Genomic DNA, 23,315 nt, shown 5'->3' on the forward strand with positions numbered 1-23,315 from the left:
AAATACATAGAAGAAAACCTAAGTACTAAATTTATGGATTTTGGTCTTAAGAGAGGATTTTATGAATTTGACCTCAAAGGCAAGGGAAGTAAAAGCAAAAATAAATGGAACTATATCAAACTAAAAAGCTTCTGCACAGCAAAAGAAACCATCAATAAAACAGAAGCAACCAACCAAATGGGAGAATGTATTTGGAAACAACACCTCCGATAAAGGGCTAATATCCAAAATATCTAAAGAACTCATTCAACTCAACAACAACAAAAACCAAACAATCCAATTTAAAAAATGGGCAGAAGACCTGAACAGACACTTCTCCCAAGAAGACATACAAACAGCCAACAGATGTATGAAAAGATGCTCAACTTCACTATCTATGAGGGACATGCAAATCAAAACTACAATGAGATACCACCTCATACCTTATACTTTGTTTTCATACCTGTTAGAATGGCTGTTATCAACAAGACAATAATCACAGGTTTTGGAGAGGTTGTAGAGAAAAGGGACCCTCATACACTGCTGGTGGGAATGTAAACTGGTACAGCCCCTATGAAAAACAGTATGGAGGTTCCTCAAAAAATTAAGATGAGAATTATCATATGACCCAGCAATCCCTCCTCTGGGTATCTACCCCCAAAATTTGAAAATATTTATTCATAAAGATATATGTACCCCTATGTTCACTGCAGCATTATTCACGGTGGCCAAGACATGGAAACAACCGGAATGTCCCTTGGTGGATTACTGTATAAAGATGTGGTACATACATACAATGCAATACTACTCAGCCATAAGAAAAGATGAAATACTGCCATTTGCAACAACACGGATGGATCTTGAGAATATCATGCTAAGTGAAGAAAATCAGACGGAAAAAGTCAAGAGCCATTGATTTCACTCCTCATGCAGAATATAAAAGAGAAAGCTACAAAAGAACAAGACAACAAAGTAACAAAAACTTATAGACACAGACAACAGTTACCAAAGGGAAAGGAGGACTGGGGGGAAGGCAGACAAAGGTAAAGGGAGTCAAATATATGGGGACAGGAGATTTGGCTTTGGGTGGTGACACACCCAAACACACAATGCAATATACAGATGATGAATTGTATATTTGAAATCTATATAATTTTTATTAACCAATGTCACTCTGATAAATTTAATAAAATTAAAAAAAAATTTAGGAATAACAAAAACAAATTCTAAGGAAACAAAAGGAGTACTTGTTACCAGACACATAGGTTAAGACAATTGCTATGGCCATTCATTAAATTTGGCTTCTTATTTTTATATGGCTAAAGTACAAAGAGAAAGTGTTGGTATATATTTTCCATCTTTGTTGAGGGACAGTATATCAACTGGAATAGATAAATCTTTCCTCTAGTCGACACTCAAGAAAAAATAAACTAGATGGACCATAACTATATAAAAGACACAGAACTCCTTAATGAATTATGTTTACAGAGTCATATCAACAAGGCAAATTTCCAATTTTTTAAAGATTTCTGCAGCATTGTAAAAGTTTACATAGTTATGGTCCTTCACATAACGTAAATTCAAATTAAATGCAAAGCACACAGCTAACACCATAAAATCATACATCTCAGAGGTTCTCAAAGTTCATGAACTTCTATCTTAGTCAAAGCCAGAATTTGCTACATCCTTAAAATATGGTCATCCAGAATCTACTTGAACATAGCAGAAAACAGGGAGTTGACTATTTTTACGTAGTAAAACCTGATAAATAGTTAAAAATCCATTTCTTGATTAAGTCAAAATCTAAATTTGATACACTGTTTCAAAATCTGTGAACTTACTGGCAATCCATTAAAAAAAAAAAAGATGAAAGATAACCATAAATCTTCCTGTCAGATAAACCTGGATTCAAGTGGAGGCTGCACTAAACTCCATGTCACTTGGGTAAATTACTTAAACTCCAAGCCTCAGTGTTTTCACCTACAAAACAGAAAATACTAGTTTGCCTGTCCAGATTATTTTGAAGATTAAACAGAATTTCTGCACAGACCCAGGTACATAGTACCAATCGCTACTATCCTCACAGGTTCATGACCCCCACATTCATTGCGGTTTATATGCCCATTCAATCATCTTTTACACATATTTTTAAAAAGATCCTTAAATAGCCACACTGATTCTTTTAAATGCCTCCCCTTTATCTCCTTGAAAACAGATATTCGTTTCTGAACTTTCTATCTACTAAATCATCATTTCTTTAGACCATCACTAACAGAATATTCAGCAATCCTGGATAAACAAAGTATTGATCTATGGAAATTCTATTTAAAATAAGTATTAATTTATTTTACTATCAAAGGCACTTATTAAGTCCCTATCTTTTCCACATTCAAGCTATTTCTAAGAAAAAAAAAGATCGCCAAGAAGCTTACTAAAAATCCCAGCATTATAAGCAACAATGCTATTTTTTCTTACATTATTATTATGTAAAAATGTGTGTGCTTGTGAAGGAGAGAGATTGTTTCTAAATATAAAATATGTATCACTCACTATCACATCAGGGGTTGGCAAACTTTTTCTTAAAAGAACAGATAGTAAACATTTTACACTGCTGTACTGCAAAAGCAGTCATAAGCAATACATAAATAAGCATGGCTGTGTTTCAAAAAAACTTTATTTACAAAAATAACAGCTAACCCATGGATCATAGTTTGCTCCTCCCTGCAGTATTTGGAAGACTGAAAAAAAAAAAAGAAAAACTATCCATAATCGCACCACCTACAGAAAAACTAGTTAACACTTTGGGGAATATTGTTTTAATTATTTTTGTATGTGTATGTATGTTTGTGTGTATTCAATAAAGTATCAACAGAAAATTTGAGATCATACTTTATTAGTATAAAGGTAGCCATGTCATTTTTTTCTATTACATGACTTTAATAGCTGAATAACATATGAATGTATATCAATTTATCTAAATAATTTAATGTTTAGGTTATTTCCAATTTCCAAGTACCCTACCAACATTTTTAAAAACTGCTAATTTATGAAAGAATTTGTATTTCATTGTTGTTCATGCTTAAAACGTTCAGGGTTGAAAACTGCTATGTGACCATTTGTCTTTCTTGTTTTTTGAATTGCCCATTAATCTATTTTGCTTATTTTCTACTAGTCTATTAAGATTTTTTAAGTACTAACTTGCAATTGATCTTAATTAGGATATTAATATGCTCAGAGGTATAAATATTTTCCCCATTTCCTTTCAACTTTTTTATTGTTTTCAAGTCTTGCTTTTTGTCAAATTTTAAATTTTTATGTACATAAATTTATAAAACTTGTTCTCAATGACTTATGACTTTGTTCTTATACTTAGAAAAACCTTCCCTTTGCAGAGATAATTCATTCACATTTTCTTATAGCTTCAGTCTCTAATATATATATACATATACATGTATATGTATACACTATATATGCATGTATACACACACACACACACACACACACACACACACACACACACACAGTATCCCTTCAACTCCATCCCTTCTTTCTTCTTGATTCTCAGTGTCTGATTTCAAGCACTAATCAACTGTCACCCGAGCTATTGCCTACTTCCATTATCAAAGGCTTACCATCCATCCTTCACACTATTACAGCATGAACCTCTTCAAAACTGGAAATCTGAACATATCTCTGCATTGCTTAAAATCCTTTTAATTGGAGGACTCTGCAAAGACCGTGGTCATGGTGATCACAGAGTTTTTTAAGCTCCCTGAATTCCCCCTTTTGAGTATGTGTGTGTATTTATGTGTGCAGAAAAGACTTAAGCTGGCCTGAGACTGCCTAACCTTAGCAAATCCTGCTTTCAAGGTTTGCCCTTGTCTGACGTCTGGGAACCTGGATTTTGGGAGGGTTCCCACTACTCTAATAGATAAGATCGTTTCACTATGTCTAATCTATTTGTGCAAATATATGGTTCATGACTGAACCACAGCTCAACACCTGCTTTCCTTCTGGAAATTTGAAATTTTAGTACATGCTAGGCGAGGGTGCTTAGGTAAGCAGCCTCCAATAAAAACCCTCGGCAATGAGTCTCTAATGAGCTTCCAGGGTAGATAACTTTTCACACATGCTGTCACAATTTGATGCTGGGGAAAACAAGTACATCTTCTCCACTGAGAGAAGACTCGTTTGGAAGCTTGTGCCTGGTTTCCTCAGGACTTTACCCCATGCGTCTTTTCCTCTTTGCTCATTTTGCTTTGTACCCTTTCATTGTAATAAATCATGCTGAGTCCTATGAGTCCTCCTAGTGAATCATCAAACCTGGTCTTGGGGATCCCCAGCACAGTAATTATAAGTGTATGAGTGTGAGTGTATGTGTTTTACAGATAACAAACCAAACAGCAAAACTAAAATCCCATAAATAACATTTGCAACACAAAGAGACAATCGGGTATCTATCTCCATGAGCCCCAAAATACACACTAGTAGGTCACACAATCAAGAGCCACAAATCCTTCATTGTATTTAGTGCTTTTAAGGAAGAAGCAGAGGAAAATACAGGGAGTCTAAGACAGATCTGAAAACAGGCAAAGCCCCAAACAGCCAATGGGTATTCACAGGAAAGCACAGTGGCCAATTAGACAACAGCTGAAACCAGGAATATCCACTGCATTAGTGGATCTGTACAAAACGTCTGCAGAAAAGTCTGAAAGGCTAGCGCAGTTTAGCCCCAGTGAACTCCCAAACTGACCAGCTAAGGTGCCTCCCTCCCACGTCAGAGCACAACACTAAGGAGACACTACTAGGAGTGAAAGCAAACCTGAACAGGACAGTCAACAGAGCTGCAGGAAAGCAAAAGTTCACATACAAGCAGAGGAGTGGAACAGAGCCACGCAATCTTAGAAAACAAGTTGCCATTAAAAAAAAAGAGAGAAAAAAAACCCTGAAAATAAGAAGGAGCTCTGTAAGTTAAAAAAGATACCCTGAATCCCATCTCTGTCTAGACGTTCAGGGAAACTAACTTCACTGATAAATCCCATACAAAGTTATCTTGAGAACAGAGAGAACGAGAAGACATTCACAACAGATGACCAAAAAGACAATAAAATGATATAAGACATTTAAAAAACAACATTAATCAGAATTAGGAAACTCAGAAATGAGATGTTAGAACTTGGAAAAGAATTAGAAATTTTAAAAATGTCTTCAAAAATGAAGGCTAATTTAAAAGAAACACGAGAATGAATAAACACAACAGACAATTATCTTAAAAACAGGTAAAAAGGAAAGAATTTTTAAAAATCAAAAATAAGGAAAAAGTTAAAAATTATTTGAAAGTAATAAATTACTAAAGAAGCTAAAAAAGAGGAAAAAACAAAAATAAGGAAAAGAAGAAATACTAGAAACTATAATTCAAGAAACTTTCCTGAAAGAAGATTTGAGCTACATAAAATGAGCACACCATCTGAAAAGCAACACACAATGCGCAACATCAAGACACTGTCCAATAAAATCATTGGACTTTAAAGAATAAAAATCCTTTGGTCATCTAAAGAAAAAAGAACTGTCTTATACGGAAAAAAAAATACTGACATTATCATCAGACATTTGAGATAAAAAATGATAGAGTAACACACTAAAGATCCTCAAGGGAAAAAAAAAAAGTGAGGCTGCTACTGAGTTACACTGAAAATTTGTAATCTTAAAGAAATAGCCAAAAGAAGAACATACATACATGCTTATGGAAACAATATTAACATATGGTGTTCACTGTGATTAAAAAAACTTAGAAAATAACTTAAATACAGAAATGTTTCGATAAGCTGTGGCATTTCAACAATGGAATATTACTCAGCCATTAAAAATTATGGTTATAAAGACTAGTAATATGAGACTATGTGGGATAGAACACTAATGAGCAAAAGGCAGAAAACAAGACTGAACCAACAACATGATTACTACCATGGAAGGAAGGCAGAGCCATACATAGAAACACTGCAAGAAAACATTCTTCAAGTAATTTTCCATTAAAGAAAATTTGCAAGAGAAAAATGAGGGGGGAAAATTAGCCTTTAAGAAGTAAAATATATAGAAGTTTATTTTATGCCAACATGTCAACCATAAAACTGCTTTAGAACATAATATATAGACTAGCCAAGTATACACAAATCTTAAGGAAATACATCAAGAGAATCAAGGCCGTATTTTCATGCATACATTGTATACCAATGCTCCTATATAACATAAAGGAGACCACTATTCTAGAAATAAAGCTCTGTAGTCAAACTTTTTGAGTGCTGAAATTCAGGTACAAACATAACCAGTCACCAAGTTAACCGAATCAGAACTAAACTCATTCGTGACAAAATAATTCTTTTTAAAATACAATTAATATTTACATTTACCAGATCTCTGTACTCAAACAGGCTTATTAATACTTACAAAATCAGTACCTAAAATATAAAAAATTTCACTGAAGACAAGCTTATTTAATATACACTGAAATACGTTATATTTAAAATCTCACAGAAAGCCTATTATATTTAAACATCATTTTTAAATCTAAGGAATCGATAAAATACATGTACTTTTTAACTGCTTTTGAGAAAGGCAACAGAGGTTAACCTATTTGTGAGCCTAAGCTGCTGAACTTGCCAAATAGCGACATGCAATTATAATCTAAGAAGTCTGTCAGCCCTGGCAGTTGGGCAGGAGCAGAAAGGCTCTTTTTCCCCTGCAGAAAGACACTGAGATTTACATAAAACTAATAGCTTCAATTCAACTCATATACTTCAAAGTAAGATTCTAAATATATTCAGGCAATCTCATTTCCAATATCAAATTCAGTATAATGCAGACTCAGTGAGATTCCTTGATTTTATCACTTTTGCTAAGAAATCAATTTGATAACTTTTAAAGATTTCAGATTCTTGACTGTTCATAGAAACAAAAACAGAAAATTTTCATTTAATCATTAAATGCGCCCTACCTATTTTTCTCAATAACCCAGACCCTATCTGTAGTAAAACTGATCAACATAGAAATTGGGCTGGGTAACAGTGTATTTGAATTAAAGTATGTCAGTTTTTTGACAGACTTGAAATTTTTACGAACACTGTGTAAATTTAAGAAATGAATATTTTATATATTTGAAATGTTAAATGAATTTTGAGAAATATTTTAAAAATTGTTAATGAATGCTCAATTAGCAATTCTATGCTTTTGGTCCACATTAGATAAAACAAACCAGAGTGAAATCACTGCAGAAAAAAACTAATTAAAAAAATAAAATCACTCCAAAGATTTCAATCACACTGCCTGAAAAAGGGAAACAGAAGCATGCAGAGCTATGAAAACTGACTTTCTTCATGAAGAAACTGAGACTGCATTCTTACATCCACAGGGGCCAACTAGTATTTCCTAGCCCATACACTCTTTCAATGGTATAGAGGAAAATACAGCATACAAAAGTATATAAACATTTGTTCCAAGGAAAGGGAAAAAAATAACACACCCCAATTCAATTTCTTCACCTTCTTTAATGCTCTCCTTATTCTAAGCACTAGTCCTAAAACACAAAATATTATTACTGAGGTCAAGTTACAACTGGTAAATTAGCAGGGGTTCAGAGGAAATGCATTAAACCAAGATGCGCAAGCCAGTTTGGGGCAGTAAATCACAAAAGCTATTTTAATGCATTAATATATTCATTCATTCAAAGCTCACACTAAAGTTCACTAATCTCTTACCAAATATTAGGAACTACGTTAAACAATGTACTTGGCATCTAGTTTAGTCCTTAGGAAGAAAAAAAAAACAACCACCCTGTGGAAAGTATATTCTTATTCTCACTTGACAGATAAGGAAAAGGAGACTTGCAAGTTAAATAACTTGTCCACGGTCACACAGCTGTAAATGTGGGACTTGCAATGTAAGACGAGACCAAAAGATCCTGCAGAGATGCCGACTGCCTGGCAGGAGGCAGCAGGCACATGAAAATCTCAGGTTCTGCTTTATCTGACCTTGCACAGAGATGTGCTTTTAGCATTACTGTTTTCCTAAAGTAGAAGAAAATTTAAATTCAGTTTGACTATGTTATTAATTTTTCAATAATCAATGAAAACCCTTTGAAAATCAGCAATATAGCAACCTATCCATCATGTAGAATTTTTCAAAAAAATTTGTTTAAAGTGAAGAAGAGGTTAGTATTTTGGCACAAATACTAAAGTGCACAAAGTGACAAAAGAATACTGCAGTTTCCAGAAGCTTTAGATCCTCAAATCCTTCTATATTCAGCTGCTCCTGAGCTAGCAAGAGATCCAAAAGGAAACAGTGCTGCCACTCTTAAAGAGTTGCTCTTCAAAACAGTCAACTAAGAGTCTTATGATCTGAAAGTCCTGGAATCTGTTTTCTCACTAGTAAAATGAAACTAACATGCATCTCACAAGCAAGCAGCAAAGATTAAATAAAAAAATGTAATGTGAAGCAATAATCACAGTGCTGGAAACACAATACATAAGGATGTAGGTAGTAAGGATTCTTCTGAACCTCTACCTGGAATGCTTTCCAAACCCTCACTCACCACCTGCAATCACCCCACTGGCAACAGAATGGTCATTGCAACAATTAATGCTGGCCTAAGCAAATACCTGTATGGAAAGTTGAATCCTATCTCACACCATATGCAAAAATTAATTTGAAATGGATTATTATGGACATAAATGAGACAGGTAAAACAACAAATCTTTATTTAAAGAAAACAAAAGGACACTATTTTTAAGACCTTGGGGCAAGCAAGGTTCTTCAAGAGGACATAAAAAGCAGCATCCATTTAAAAAAGTGATATAATAGACTAGGATTCATCAAATTTAAGAACCTCTGTTTACTAAAAAGAAAGCATTAAGACAGGCGAAAGGCAAGCTATAGGCTAAAAGTATATGTAACATGTACACCCAAAATATGACTCTGGAATATATAATTAAACTATATAAATCAACCAGAACAACACCAATAACGCAATACAAAAAGGAGGAACAGACTTGAACAGTAACTTCACAAAAGAAGGTGTATGAAAATGTACTCAATCTGTTCAAAATAGAGAAATGCAAATTAAAACCACAATGAGATACCACTATATAACCATCAAAGTGGCTAAAATGAGTAAGATAGAAAATATGGGGTATTAGCAAAAATGTGGAGCAACTGTATCTCACACACATTGCTGTAGTAGTGTAAAATGGCACAAGCACTTTAGGAAAACTTGGGGCAATTTTGAATAAAGTAAAATTCCATGCCTACCTAGACACATCAATTCATTTCCCATGTATTTACTCAAAGAGAAATAAAAACATATGTTCACAACAAGACTTTTACAAGAATATTCATAGTAGCTTTATTGTAATAGCTAAAAACTAGAAACAACTCCCATGTCCATCAACAATAGAACGGATAGTGTCACATCCGTATAACGGCATACTATGCAATAATGAAACAGTATGAACCACTACTATTCCACGCAACAAAGCAAACATAAATGAAGACTAAAAGAAACCAGATACATAAATTCTTTGAAGGAATACTAGGTAGTGACTGGAAAGGGTTAAGAGGGAGTCCTCTGGTGTGCCAGAAATGTTCTCTATCTTGATTTTGGTAATGGCTACGCAGGTGTATATAAGATATATAAGTGTATATAAGATATATGAGAATTCATCCAGCTGTACACTTAAGATATATGCACTTTACCAATTAAAAAATTTAAATATTTTACACATAATAAGGCCAAGAGCAATAAGCAAACCTAATGTTTTTAGGATTATTCCTTCATGCTTGGTTTTAATAAGAAAACTCTCCAACAAGATACAATAAAAAACTGAAATGTAAGAATATACATGGTAGTATCTGACCTAATTTTTGTGTTACTGAAAAGTCAACCAGAAATGTATAAATCTAAATTTGTCATGCGTCTAATATACACGCCCCCGCCGGAAAAAAGGGAAAGAAAATTAGTCTATTTCCTTACAAAGCAAGAAACTGAAACACTAGGTAAATTTTTTTCACACTAGTTCCAATGTCTATGAGCTTAGGCTTTATGTCTTTATTATGAAAATACAAATAACCAAAAAAAAAAAATCACAAAAACAAAATATTACTTTCTGCATGTATGACAATATTAAGATGTTCCTGGTGGCCAATCAGTTAGCCTAGTCTATAATGCAGACAGTGAGATTACTTCCAATGGCTTTTTTTCAGTTCAAGTATTCTGATTCTGACATTCAACTAATCAAAAACTTTCATTATTTCCCTCAACACCTTCCAAAATAAAAGGCAAATCTTTGGTCTGGCATTCCAAGTCCCATATCAACACTATGTTCACATGTATCTTTCCCGTCTTTTCTCACACTGGCCCTGTATAAAGCCCAAGCGCCTTCCTACTCCTTGTTTTTGCTCATGCGATTTCCTCCACATAAAAATATCCGTCGCAAAGTTCTACATTAGCCTGTTAAAAATCTTTATTGTCTCTAAATGTATTCATCCACTCACATATTTATTGAGAATATCTTTCCATGTAAGGCACAAAGTTGGATGGCTAAGGACAAAGAAAATAAGATATGATTCCAATTATAGTGTAGGCATGTAAAGAGTTAACCCTGATATAAGTTAAAATCAAGTAACTGCCAAAGAGGACAGTTTATAGTGTAGTAAAAACAAAACAAAAAACCAATTAAGGCTTAGACAGAGCTGAAATCTTCTACCCTCCAATTTTCCCTATTTTATTCCCAATCAGATAGTTTTTTCTCACTGTTTTGAACCACCATAAGATTGTTTTATATCACCTGTATTATAGTTTATATGTATATCTCTGTTATTCCCAATACATACAAAACTTGGGAAGACTTTTTTCTGAATTTCTAATATCCATTAAATTTTCCTTAAACACTAAATATATACTATTCAAATAATGATTTTAAAAATTGCTTTTCAAAAGTGAGGAGCTCCTGTCTTTTATCTAATAGTAATCATGGCCAAAATGATTTTAATAAAAAGGAAGGATTAAAGAAGTTGCACCTCATTGAAAATTTCTGTGAAGGAATTTCATGGCAAGTCAGCCAAGAATTAGGTTTCTTGAGAAACTAAATTTATTCTTTCAAGAATTTTATAGACTAATGTTTTTATAAAGAAAAGAAAAAAATTGACTAATTTTACTTTGTAAAAAATTTCCCTAAATACTTCTACACTACCCTGAAATACATGAATAAGCTTTGATACATTAATTATTATGTACTTAAACACCCAAAAAACAAAACTCAATTTAACCTGTGCCTAAACACACTCAATTACCCCATGTCCACCAGAATATTTATGAACCTTTCTTGTAGCTGACACATTTGGAGCTATGCAACACTTTATAACTGTAATGTCATAGAAAGATTAATATCCATGTTTTGGGCTTAACCTATTAACACTATTGTATTTTGTTATACATAGTTATATTCTAAGAGCAGATGCGATATTCAATGGTCTAATTGAACTTAAGCACCTTAATCAAGCACGAATTAGCTTGTTATTTTAAGATTTTTAAACACTACCATTAAAAAGTAGCTAGATGTAAGTTTTTCAAGCAAGCTAAACGCAAATTTAAAACACTTAATTTAAAAAACTTAAAATTCACCGTCTTACATACAACAATTCAACACCTATCTTATCAACTTTATTTTGAATAAACCCATACTGTACCTGGTTACTACCATGACCAAATGGAGTACTAGATAAATTAGTGGTTACACTGTGCAAAATAATTTCACCACTGAGAGATCCAGAAGCAATGTAGCAATCATTCCAATTATATGTTACACAAGTTACTTCATCTTTATGATCCTGTAAGAAAAAAAATGAAAGTACAGTGCCATATAACATTCAAACTACATTTCTGTAGAATTCATGTTTTATAAATATTATTTGTCAATCTAATATTTGCTTTAACATTTTCCTCAAATAACCTAAAAAAAAACTACTCAAGCAGGAAGCTATCTGATTAACACGAAGCCTTCTCAGGGAACAGAGATTTATTTTTCATAACCATAATAATGATCAGACTGAAACAAAAGACAGAAAGGAATGGTAATTTTCTAAATGGCATTATGTCTACCCTACAGAATTCACTTCCGTTAACAAATAACATTTATTGCAAGTTGACTATCATGAGAGTCCCTGTCCTTGAGAGTATTACCGCTCAACTGAAAGACAGGACATTTAAATTAACATGAAAAAGGCAGAACAAATGTTAAGTGAATGGCAGAGGCAAAGTGTGGAGAGGAAAGAGCAAGAGGCATCCCTGTAAACTGAGTTGATAGAGGAAGCTTTATAAAGACATAAAGCTTGAGTTCAACATTAAAGAAAGGATAAGAGATAAGTTAGGTGAAGGGGAAAGGAACCAGATACTACAAAATGGAAGACAGCGAAAAACAAAAGCCCCAAAGCCAGAATGAGCAAGGTATGCTTGAGAGATGATAGCAGCTGCTTCTAATTGCTGAATACCTACTAATGCTGGGAGCTTTATATGTTATTATTATTTTTATTAATCCTTATAACAATCCTGGAGGCAAGGTCATTTTTTCCCATTTTATAGATGAGTTAACTAAATGAGGCACAGAAAGGTTAAGAAACCTGAGCAAGCTCCTGTAACCGGTAAGTGATAGAGCCAGGATTCAATTGCCGGTCAAATTCCAAAGCCTCCCTCTATTAGGCTCTCAAATCCAAAGGGGAATCCACTTTGTGGAAATAAAACTTGTTTGGTTTTAAATAAAATGAGTTCACAAGGACTATGTTTTCCAACATCGAATTAGAGCAATCTAGCAGGAACACAAAAAAGTGATCAGGATTAGGGGTACAGTTTTTAACAGTTTGCTGTCAGATCTTAATGTAAACAAAGTAACCTTTATATTTAATAATTACATTAACATATTATGAAGAATAGTAACTATAATATTCTACTTATATGACAACTTTTTCAAATGGTTGAAAAACTTGTTTCACGCATGTTTGGCGGTATCTTTACATTGTATTCCTTTTCTAAATCAAAGAAACAATTGCTTTCCTGAGGAAAAAAATTCCTGATAAAAAGAAAAACACCAAAGAGTAGACATTGTTCCCACCTGGGAAATTAAGAACATGAGGTCTAATATAATTTCTATGACTTTGTACTCGTAAAGAGGCAAGTGTCTGTCGTGCAGGGTGACAGGTGGGGTCTCCACTCCCTCTCCCCACATAAGAACGCAGGACATGGTGAGGCCAAACAGGAACACCCACGGAGCCATAAGTAGGGGAGTCATATCACTATATTCTCCCCGGCGGCATCCGCCTCTCTGCAATCCGCTCTTGCTAGCCCCCATTTCTTTCTGCTAGCGTAGCCATAGCAGTTATATTAGTGGCCAATGGCTTACGGGTTACAGCTGACGGCCAACTAGCCACAGCTGATGGCCATGTGATCACAGTTGATGGCCATTTACTATCCAAGCCAGCACCTTTCTATGTGAGGCCGACAGCCTGGAAACTGCTTTCTGGGGCTCTGTCCTCACAGTGTCTTTCTTATTTCTGTGGAAATAAGTCACTCAGTAAACATTGAATAAGAACCTACCAAATGCCAGAAGTTGTGTTGTTACCAGAAAGAGCACTGCAGAGAAGGGATCCAAAGGTGAAAGATTAGATTTCCCACTATTACAATTAGTTATGTACTTTGGTACCGAAGCATTTTTTTATCATAAATGCTCAAAATTAAAAGAAAAGTTTGGTAACTAAACACTGAAAGATACTGATTTCTGTAAAGATTAAAAGAAAAAAAGTTGCTTACCTTAAGAGATCGATGAACTCTTTTTGATTTTAAATCCCAAATATTAACAGTGTTATTTAGACCTCCGCTTACCAAATACATAGATGTGGAATTCAAACTGACACATGTCTGCTTTTGCTATTAAAGAAAAATAAAAGTTACCTTAATTTAATAGACCCAGACATGACTTTCAAGTCTCCTCCTACACTTAGTAACACTTAGTATTTGTTGAATTAAATGCTATACACATGCTATTTATACTAAAGATTCACATCTCATCATCTTCCACATGGATCCAAGAGCTGGTAATGAGTTCAAAAAAGTTTCAAGGAAATCAACTAGATTCAGATCTCTTCCACAGAACAGAGGCGGCAGAGGGACCCTAGGAAACTCAGCAAATCTTGGCCTCCTCTCTGGGCTTACTTGCCCTTATCATCTCTCCTTAATAACACCCACTCGTGCACTTCCACGTGTCTTAAATTAGAACCAACCAATAGCTCAGAAAACACTAAAGGTAGAGGGAACTTTAAGGATGTCCAAGCTCCTCGTTGTACAGATGGGGAGAGCTTTATAAAGAGGACAAGAGACTTGCCCAAAGCCTCACAGCAAATCTCCCCCCTAAGGAGCCCAAGTCTCAAGTATCAGGTCATCACAATTTGACTCTACACTATTCCCCATGTCTGTAAAGACACCATGCATTCAGTTTCTCAAGGTAAAAGTCCAAAATTACCCAATTCCTCATTCACCTTCCCCACAATCTATCATAAATTCTCTAAACTCCAACACTAAAATAAATCCCACATGGGCCCCCCTTTATCGCTATTCCTACGGGACACCCTAATCTAACCCTGCCTCCCAAACCACAGTAGCAGCCTCCCAACGGGTTGTCCTGCTGCCACTCCTACTTGCCTACATTCTATGCTCTAAGTAAGGTCACCTTTAAAAAATGTAAATCAGATCACGTCTCTCCCATCTACAAATCTTCAATGGCTTCTAATCAGCCCCAGAATAAATTCTGAACTCATTAACCTGGCTTTCAAAGCCCTATTCATCTGGCCCCGTCCTACCTCACCTCTCACCAGTTTCCTCCTCACCCACTAATTCTACAGCCACAATGACCTTCTTCCGTTCCCTCAACAGAACAACTCTGTATTTGCCTTAAGGCTTCAAGGCAGCTATTTTTGCCTGGAAAGTTAAATCTCCTGAAGCCTGGCTGAATGGCTTCTTCTGGGCAACGGACAGCAACTTACATGCCACCTCCTGACTCAGGAGACTTCCCTTGGCCACCTAATATAACTTGCTATCTCAATATTTTATTTTAGTTCTCTGCATAACTTATGACTATCTGGGTATTCATTCAGTTTACTAGTTTATTGTCTGTCTTCCACCAGGCTATTAATTTCATTAGAGCAAAGACCACATCCATGCTCAATAAATACTTATAAAATTAATGACTAAAAATACAGAGGTTATCAAGTTTTTCTCACAACGATTATTATCTGTGTCACCTCTCTGGTGGTGTCAATCCATAACTATGCTACACAGCAGAACACAACATTACATGTTTTTTTTCCATTCAACTTTCGGGTACACTATGTAGTTACAGTAATTGTTCTCACTTTCAGTTGAATGCCATGGGAAAAAAAATAGAGAAATGAATTCCAAAGGAAACATTTTTATGGCTTAGTTAAAAAGTTAAAAAGCAATCTTTATAGGTTTAAGTAAATCATCTCACCTTTCTGAGCCTACATTTCTTGATCTGAGAAATGAGAGATGAGGACTAGATCCACCATTCCTAACTTGAGAGTCCACGCATCTCATAAACATCCTCTGCTCAAGAGAGCACCGGATTCTTAAAAGGCTGGAGATGGCCCCCCACCCCAAGGTTTCTTACACTCTCAAACTCTGACCAAGAGTCAAAATTACTAACACATAAAAATATCAGGAGCACATTGCAGCAATGTTTCAGTATAGTTGGTATAATTCTCTTCTAGGCACCATACTAGGAACTGACTTTGGTTGGAACAGAGTAATAAGATCTGGTTATCACTGCAAATCAGGAAAGTTTGTTAAGAGCTATAAAAATAATGTTTAATGAAAACAGACAAGAATAGTGTCAATCAAAGATCAGTGTCTTAGGATTCTAATTGTCAAAAACAACTCAAATTATTCTTAAGGGCTCAGAACAAAAGCTAATATTTATAGCTGGCTTACCCCGATGATTAAAGACCTTTTTTATGTTAATATATTATTAACGTAGCTAATGAACTTAAATAATTAATAGAAATTATATGGTTTTTACAAGAATACTGTACCCCAAGACACAAGCAATGGGTACAGTTTTTAAAATCTAAAAAATAAAGCTGGTCAAATTTCTAGGTTATATAGTAGCCTATCATATCCACTATCATACTGTTAATTCCAATCTGCCTTCTTTAAAGAAATACAATATATAATCAAAGAAAATAAATACGAACTTGAAGTTCTACTCTAAAAATAATGTTAAAGTAATCCAGAATCTTATTTTCCCATGTAGGAAAGGTCTAATATGTCAAATAGCACTTGAGTAATAGTACTTAGATCTTACAAAACAAAGGTTATCGACACATTAATGTTATAAGAAATTACCAATCAAGGCTACAGAACCAACGTTTGCAAAATATTTCTATAATTAAAGCAGATTCAAATCATAACCATAATGACCTCACTTCCATCCACCTGCATTCTGATGTGATTTCTTAACTGTGGGAAAGAGAACTATAGCAACAGATGTGCAATATTCACAAAATCCTTAGAATAAATTGTGTCACATTTGTGAATATCATGTTATTTTCATATTTTAATAACAACAACAACAAAAAAAACACAAAAACAAAACAAAACAAAAAAAAAACAAAAAAGGTTCCAAACTGGTTCTAAAGCATAATGCATAAAAGTAGCACAATATATATTGTGATGGAAGTGGAAATCAAAATGGTTTTGATTTTGATTTGTTGACACTTTTTTTGATTTTGATTTATTGACAACATTTGTTGACACCTTTGCCGAGATTTAACTCTCGAAAGATGACTAAGATATTTAGCCTGCCCTGGAAGAACACACTTTGACTGATTGACCAGGAACGCTCTCTGCTGCAATTTTACTTAATTGGACTTGAATAACCAGAGTATCTCAAACTCCATTTCTATCCTTAGCAGACATTCTCTCTGGCCCAGCCTCCAAAGTAGGTGAGCTGGATGTTTGAATAAATCCTACCAGATACCTTTATAGGTAGATGAGCTAATATTCCATTTCCTGCTGTGTTCTTTCTAATTGGTCTACTTTACCTATTCCAGTGTGTAAAATTAAGACAATTCATAATGATTTAGGGTCTGCTATGAAAACTTTGAAACTTAAAAAAAGAACAAGGTACCAACTAGTTGTACCTTTTTAATCAGACCTTATTTTAAAAAGCAATAGCTTTCAAAGAGTCTGTGTGATTGGAAATGAGGAAGCCAGGATTATCCTAAATCAGAGGGATTAATTTATAAAACAAAAGAATAAGAAAATATGCAGCGAGAGCTTCATTTAAATGCTCTTGGACCAAAGCCACTTTTGACAAAGCCATCTGGTTCCAGAAGAGCTTGGAGGCTCCGGCAGGCTCCTCAGTACCATGTAAACAAAGGCAAAAGCGGCAAGCTACCATCAGACAGTAGTCTTGAGCTGAAGGTCCTGAGCCCAGTGTGAGGGCGTGGCTACATCATTAGGGCTCCACAGTCAAATGAACCTAGTGACCTAGGTGGGACTTGATCCTAAAAACAGCAGCAAAACCAGGGACCCTCCCAGACATGGAAAATGGAAAAAGCAAGTGCCTAGTTGACAAAATCTAAGTCCTTGACTGCTCCTCTAAGATCCAGTATTATTTTACCTAATGATGTTTTGTACCTGTCTCATCTGTAACTGTTAGTGTATTATTTTGAGCTGAGGTTAAAAATGCTTTTAAAGACCTTTATATTTATTTGCAATCACCATAAAAGATAAGCAGTTACCACCCAAGAAGAACTGTGTGGTTTTTTTAAAGCTTTAAAAAAAAGAAAAATTACTTACCCCTTCACCAAGCTCTAAAAGTGGTACAGGTTTACATTTGCAACTTGAAACAACAATTTTGTCACCACTGGAAGACGCTGTCACTAGAAAGTTGTCTAAATGAAAAGTTATGGAGCATAAAACAATCCATGAGCATCTCTAGCACTAGATTAATTAATATAAGAATTGTGATGATCAAAGCAAGCACACTAACCTACAAAGAAAAACAAATGAACATAGCTTAAGCATTAGCTGTCACAAATGGCTCAGGTTACTAATTACAAGACTAATTCTTTTGACTACCACCACAGGGAAGAACTATCCTTTCTGGCTTTGCTATCACTTGAAAGCTATTTAACCCATGTGAAATACTACTCCATTTTCAAAGAGTAGGCCAGGAGGTCTAATTTTATCCTTTAAGAATGAGAACATGATAAAAGCAACATCAGCAAATACGAATCACCCTTTTTATCTGTAAATGCTATTCAAGATAGTTATTAACACGGTGCTCAGTACTCACTTAAGCTAGGAAGCAAATATCCACATTAGCCTCCTATTTGTCCACTAAACAAATGAAATTTGGTATTTTCTCAGAACTAGAATTTTTGTAATAGAATGTTTCAATCTCAAATGTACTAAGAATATTACAGTAAATATAGCAAATATAAACAAATGTGGTTAAATAGCAACTATTTATGCTACGGAAGTTTTATTTTAAATTAAACTTAGTAATTTCAAATTATTTAATTATTTTGAAATTTAATTTAAAATTATATTTACCTTATTTTACAAATTATAAATGGATCAGTAAACACAAAACAATTTAATTTAGGTATTTTAAAATTAACATGATTAAATACAATAATGCAACCAAAAACAAGAGTCTGATTTTGAAAGTCCTAACAAATTATCAGAAGTTCAAATCAATGCCTTTTAATAAACAGTTCTAACTGCACTCCTTTTTGATGACTTGCAAAGCTCACATATTTTGTGAACCGTGGATTGTGATTTTATTATTATACACAATTCAAACAAAATCATTTCCACCTAGATATTCCAGCATTGAGAAAAATAAACCATGTCTTTCCTTAGCTTCTTCTGTCCACTGCTACTTCTGAGAATATTGAAAAGAAAAAACTGAAAGAATATGAGAGGGTAAAATAGTAACTCCTTTTTATTTCTCATGCCGTTTTAGAAGTCATGAGAAAGCGAAGAACACTACCTCGAGGATCCAAAACAAAACCACCCGAAAATGAATCTCCCTGGCACCTCACTATTAACCCCATCCTTGGAATCTGTGCCACGTGGGCCCTAGCCTCTGGTAAGTCCTTCTTCAGTAACTAACCTCCATGGAAGGGATCAAAGCCTCATTAGGAATAAGATTATACAAGAATTATATAAGAATAAGGCTTCCAGTGCACATCCACTGTATACGAAAACTATACAAAAATAAGACCAAATTTCAAAAGTCATACGATACTTCCTCATAGACACACCAGTTTTGTTGAGAGATCATTAAGTGGTTTATCAGTAAATGCCAACTCTTAATAAAACTCCTTGGAATAAAAAAAAAAAAACACCAAAAATAACATACTTATTAAGAATTGCTATTTTTCTCTTATACTGTAACAGAAAATTAAACTCTAAACAATAAAAATTCAATAATAGAAAGACGCTACCTCACATATTTGTCACTCTCTTTAATTTTCCCCTACTACGTATCTGGAAAATCCTTAAAAAATTTAGTCACTTCACCTTGAGTTTGATTAATAGAACACCAAAGTAGTTTATTTTGCTACTATAATACCAAATCAAGGAATGATGAAGACGTAAATTTAATTCAATAAGAAAATTCATCATTTTTGTTACATATTTGCAAGAACAATTAGGTTAGGCATGAAAACCTCTAATGTTTTTGTTTATGAATCAGTCACATTTTAAAGCTTTAATATTTTTACGTTCATCAGGAGGCAGAGTATTATTTGGTACTGATAACATCAGAAACATTAAATCTAATTCGTTGTTTAAACAATAGTATAGCAGTTCTACAAAAAGAATGATAATTTCTAGCATACCAAGTATACAGAACATAGTCATATAAAAAGTGATGAGTGATTTGTTTATAGCAGTGGTTCTCAACTGGGGGCTACTGACCTCTGGTAAAGAGAGGCCAAAAAGACTCCTAAACATCTTATAATGCACAGGACAGTCCCTATAACAAAAAATTATCTGGGCCAAAATGACAATAATGGGAGGCTGAGAAATCCTTATTTACAAGCTTCACTGCCTCATTTATTTTATCCACATATGGGAGCTTAGTAAGACAGGGAGGGTGTGAATCAGAAACATAAAAAGCTTAGAAAAATTCAGTATCAATAATGCTTGGAAAATGAGACTATTTTCACCATAGAAAGGAAGAGAAATAAAAAAGTACATAAGATGCGATGGTTGGACAATTTTAATTTTTATCTCCTCCCCCAAACTTTGCTTCTGCCTTTGAGTTCTGTCTTTAATGTCTAAACCAGATCAACACATATCTGAATGCAGATGCAAAAATTCATTGCAAAACCTTTCAGAATTTTTCTTATCATTACCTACCTTATTTTATCTGATTCAATAACAAACTTTTGATAAGAAAACTAATTCTATGGTCTGGAGCCAGTAATTTATTTACACAAATATATATCAGTGTTTTTCAATGTAGTGGTCTGCAACTAAAATTTTTAAAAATGACATCAACAATGAGTATCAGTGTGCATTCACATGATATACTGATTGTTAAACTTCTGTTTCTTTTTATCTTTCACAGGTATGCAAAATATACTTCTCATTATGGGTGGCATGCAAAAGTTCCATTGATACTGGTTGTTTAACCTAACAAAAAGTGGTTATTTAAAAAAAAAAAAAAAAAGGATACTATTGCTGCTCCAACACATTGAGCTGATTCCATGTGGTGAAGTGTGTGGGTTGAATTTATCCACCAATGTCATAGATGAAGCATCCCATATTTTAATATCATCTCCTGACGAAGCAAATCTGAGGTTTTCCTGCATGACTGCACCTATAAATAGTTTAAGACAATATATTTTAAAAATAATTAAGGATAGGCAAAAAAAAAAAAAAAGTGAAAATGAAGCATCTAATCTCAAACAAGTGGCATTTATCCACTTGTTCCAGGGTGTACTCACCACAAAATCCTGAGAACAGGGATTTTGTCCTGTTTACTACCAGTCTTGAAACATTTCTGGCACACAGTAGGTGCTCACAAATAAGTGTTGGATAGGTAAGCTCCTCATCTTTTTAAACATGTATGATAAACCGGAACCCTCCTGTAGTCACTCCAATTTTTTTCAAATAACTCCAAAATTTAAAAATACAGTCAAAGGAGATGTCACCAAGTCCCTATACCAATTCTTGGTCTATAACACCCTCATCCATGTTGGTTATTTACAATATATAGTTCAAACACATAATTCTGGCAAAGTGATTTCACCAACTAAGGCAATCTAGGAGACAAGAAAGCACGGAAACTACTCTAGGCAGATACTTTAAAGAATAGCAAATAGTAATGCACGACAGATCAGAAAAAATGCTCAAAAATACATGGGTGGAAGGGGAATAGAAATACATTCTCGCCTTCCTGGCGTGGGCAGTGCAAGAGTATAGCACAGCGTGTAACGTCACAGACAGGTTCCCAAGTCATCAATAAAACATCGCATTTATGTCCAGTATACCCTATTTCAAAGGACAAGTTAGAGGGACAATAAATTGTAGGGCCCTTTGATTCTCAAGAGACAAAAAAAAAACAAACCTTTTTAACGTTTATAAAAAGGCCAACACTTGTTAACTAGAAAAGTCAGTTATGTGATTCACTATGCTTCATCCATCAGATAATACAGTGCCACTAAAAGTGGTGGCAGTCACCTGTTGCAATTACGACAGTGTTTGGAGCGGAGGCCTTACCACGTGGTAACGGGCACTTCGGCTTCCCTACTCAAGGAGCAATAAACGGCTGGAAAGGCGACCTCGACACCCAGCACACGGAAGTGAAGGACGTGTTCACTGTACTTTTACACCATTCCTGGTGAGGGCTGTGGAGCGGTGGGAAGGTCACTTAAGCCAAGGCTCCGAAAAAAGTGGGTTCAAACTCCGCGCCCCCGAGTTAGGTGACAGTGACTTTGGCCAGGTCGTTGAATGCGGCTCCTTCTCTGAGAGTGGAGAGGAGAAGGGGAGCGCGTGCCCCCCGACGCCCGTCCTCTGAGCCCCGAGCACAGTGAAGGAAGGGGCGTCCCATCGGCCTCTCCGAGGGGGTCCCACCGCAAGGGCGCTGCCAGGACCCCGGGCGGTACGAGACCGCCCGCCCCAGCGCGCGGGTCGCAGGTACGGGAGGCAACTCCGGAGCAACACTTAGTTTACACAAGTAAAAGTCCCCCGGAGTTCATTCACCAACAACGCACTTTACTCGCAGGAGACGTGCTCCACGGGGGATACCGTGTAAAATGCCTTCGAGCGCCTCTTACACGAGCATTAAACGAGTCGTATCTGAGACGTGGACCAAAGGGGAGGCAGACTGCGAAGAAGCTGTAAACTTTTCAGAGGCAGCACACCACCCCCAGAGCCACCACCAACCTACCCCGGCGACCCCGGCCACCTCTCAGGCCAGGCAGGAGGCCGTCGCCGGCAGAGAGGTGCGCGACCCCGGCCCGCGGCTCCCGGGAACTTCCGCGCCAAACGCTCCGCCGCGCCCCTGCCCGGCAACCGTCCGGAGCGCAGGACCAGCCCAGGCGTGGGGAGTCCCGGGACCTCCGACCCGCCCCCTGCAGTGGCCGGAGGGCGGACGGCGTTCAGGAACGTGCAAGGACACGGTGGACGACCGCCTGCTGACCCCAGGCCCCCCGGAACCTCACCTCTCAGCCGCGGAACACCGGGGGCCAAGGCACGGCCCGCTCCGGCGCTGTGCTTCCGGCTCCCGCCCGGACTGTTAAACTTCGACGGCCGGAAGTCCCACCCCCAAATGGCGTCACCTGGCGTGGCTCAGCCCCAGGCGCTGGCAGGCGCTGGCGGGGTAGGGCCTGGTGCAGGGGCCGATCCTGAGCCAGTATTGGGCCGCTGCTGGGGATGTTATCCCTGTGCAAGGGCGGGAATTGCGGGCCGGGGCGGCTTCCTCCACGCCCCACCGACAGCGCGACGGCCACGAGCTGCTACACCTTTGTCGTTCATTTGTTCCCTGATTGCCTACTCTGTGCCAGGCACTGTGCTTGACTCAGTGAAAGGTGATGGGTTCAGCCCTAGGAGCACAGGGGTACAGTAATCTCTTATGGTCCAGTATAGGAGGTGGATATTAATAAATAATTACATACTTCAGTGAAAAGTGAAATTGTGACAATTGCTTCAAAGGAAAGGTATATGATGTATGAAAGTCCCAAATAAGGGAAATGAACGT

At 36.1% G+C, this 23,315-nt stretch overlaps 1 protein-coding gene across 7 annotated transcripts in view; it reads right to left on the reverse strand.

Annotated features, from left to right (window-relative positions):
• Positions 1–22,863, reverse strand: part of NEDD1 (NEDD1 gamma-tubulin ring complex targeting factor) — a 44,695-nt gene extending 21,832 nt beyond the window's left edge. For 2 of the 7 annotated variants that reach the window (XM_081058344.1, XM_081058339.1), the window contains exons 1-5: positions 22,780–22,863; positions 20,790–20,933; positions 17,894–17,988; positions 13,829–13,945; positions 11,716–11,856 (exon numbers count right to left, since the gene is read on the reverse strand). In XM_081058344.1, coding sequence (XP_080914470.1) covers positions 11,716–11,856; positions 13,829–13,945; positions 17,894–17,988; positions 20,790–20,925 — 489 coding nt within the window. In that variant the 5' untranslated portion in view covers positions 20,926–20,933; positions 22,780–22,863. Of the gene's footprint in view, positions 1–11,715; positions 11,857–13,828; positions 13,946–17,893; positions 17,989–20,789; positions 20,934–21,060 lie in introns of all 7 variants that reach the window. The other 5 variants (XM_081058340.1, XM_081058345.1, XM_081058343.1 and 2 more) reach the window with 5 other exon arrangements.
• Between the last annotated feature and the right edge of the window lie 452 nt (positions 22,864–23,315).

The sequence above is a fragment of the Rhinolophus hipposideros genome (assembly GCF_964194185.1).
Source record: "Rhinolophus hipposideros genome assembly, chromosome: 9".
In the NCBI taxonomy this organism is placed as follows: domain Eukaryota; kingdom Metazoa; phylum Chordata; class Mammalia; order Chiroptera; family Rhinolophidae; genus Rhinolophus; species Rhinolophus hipposideros.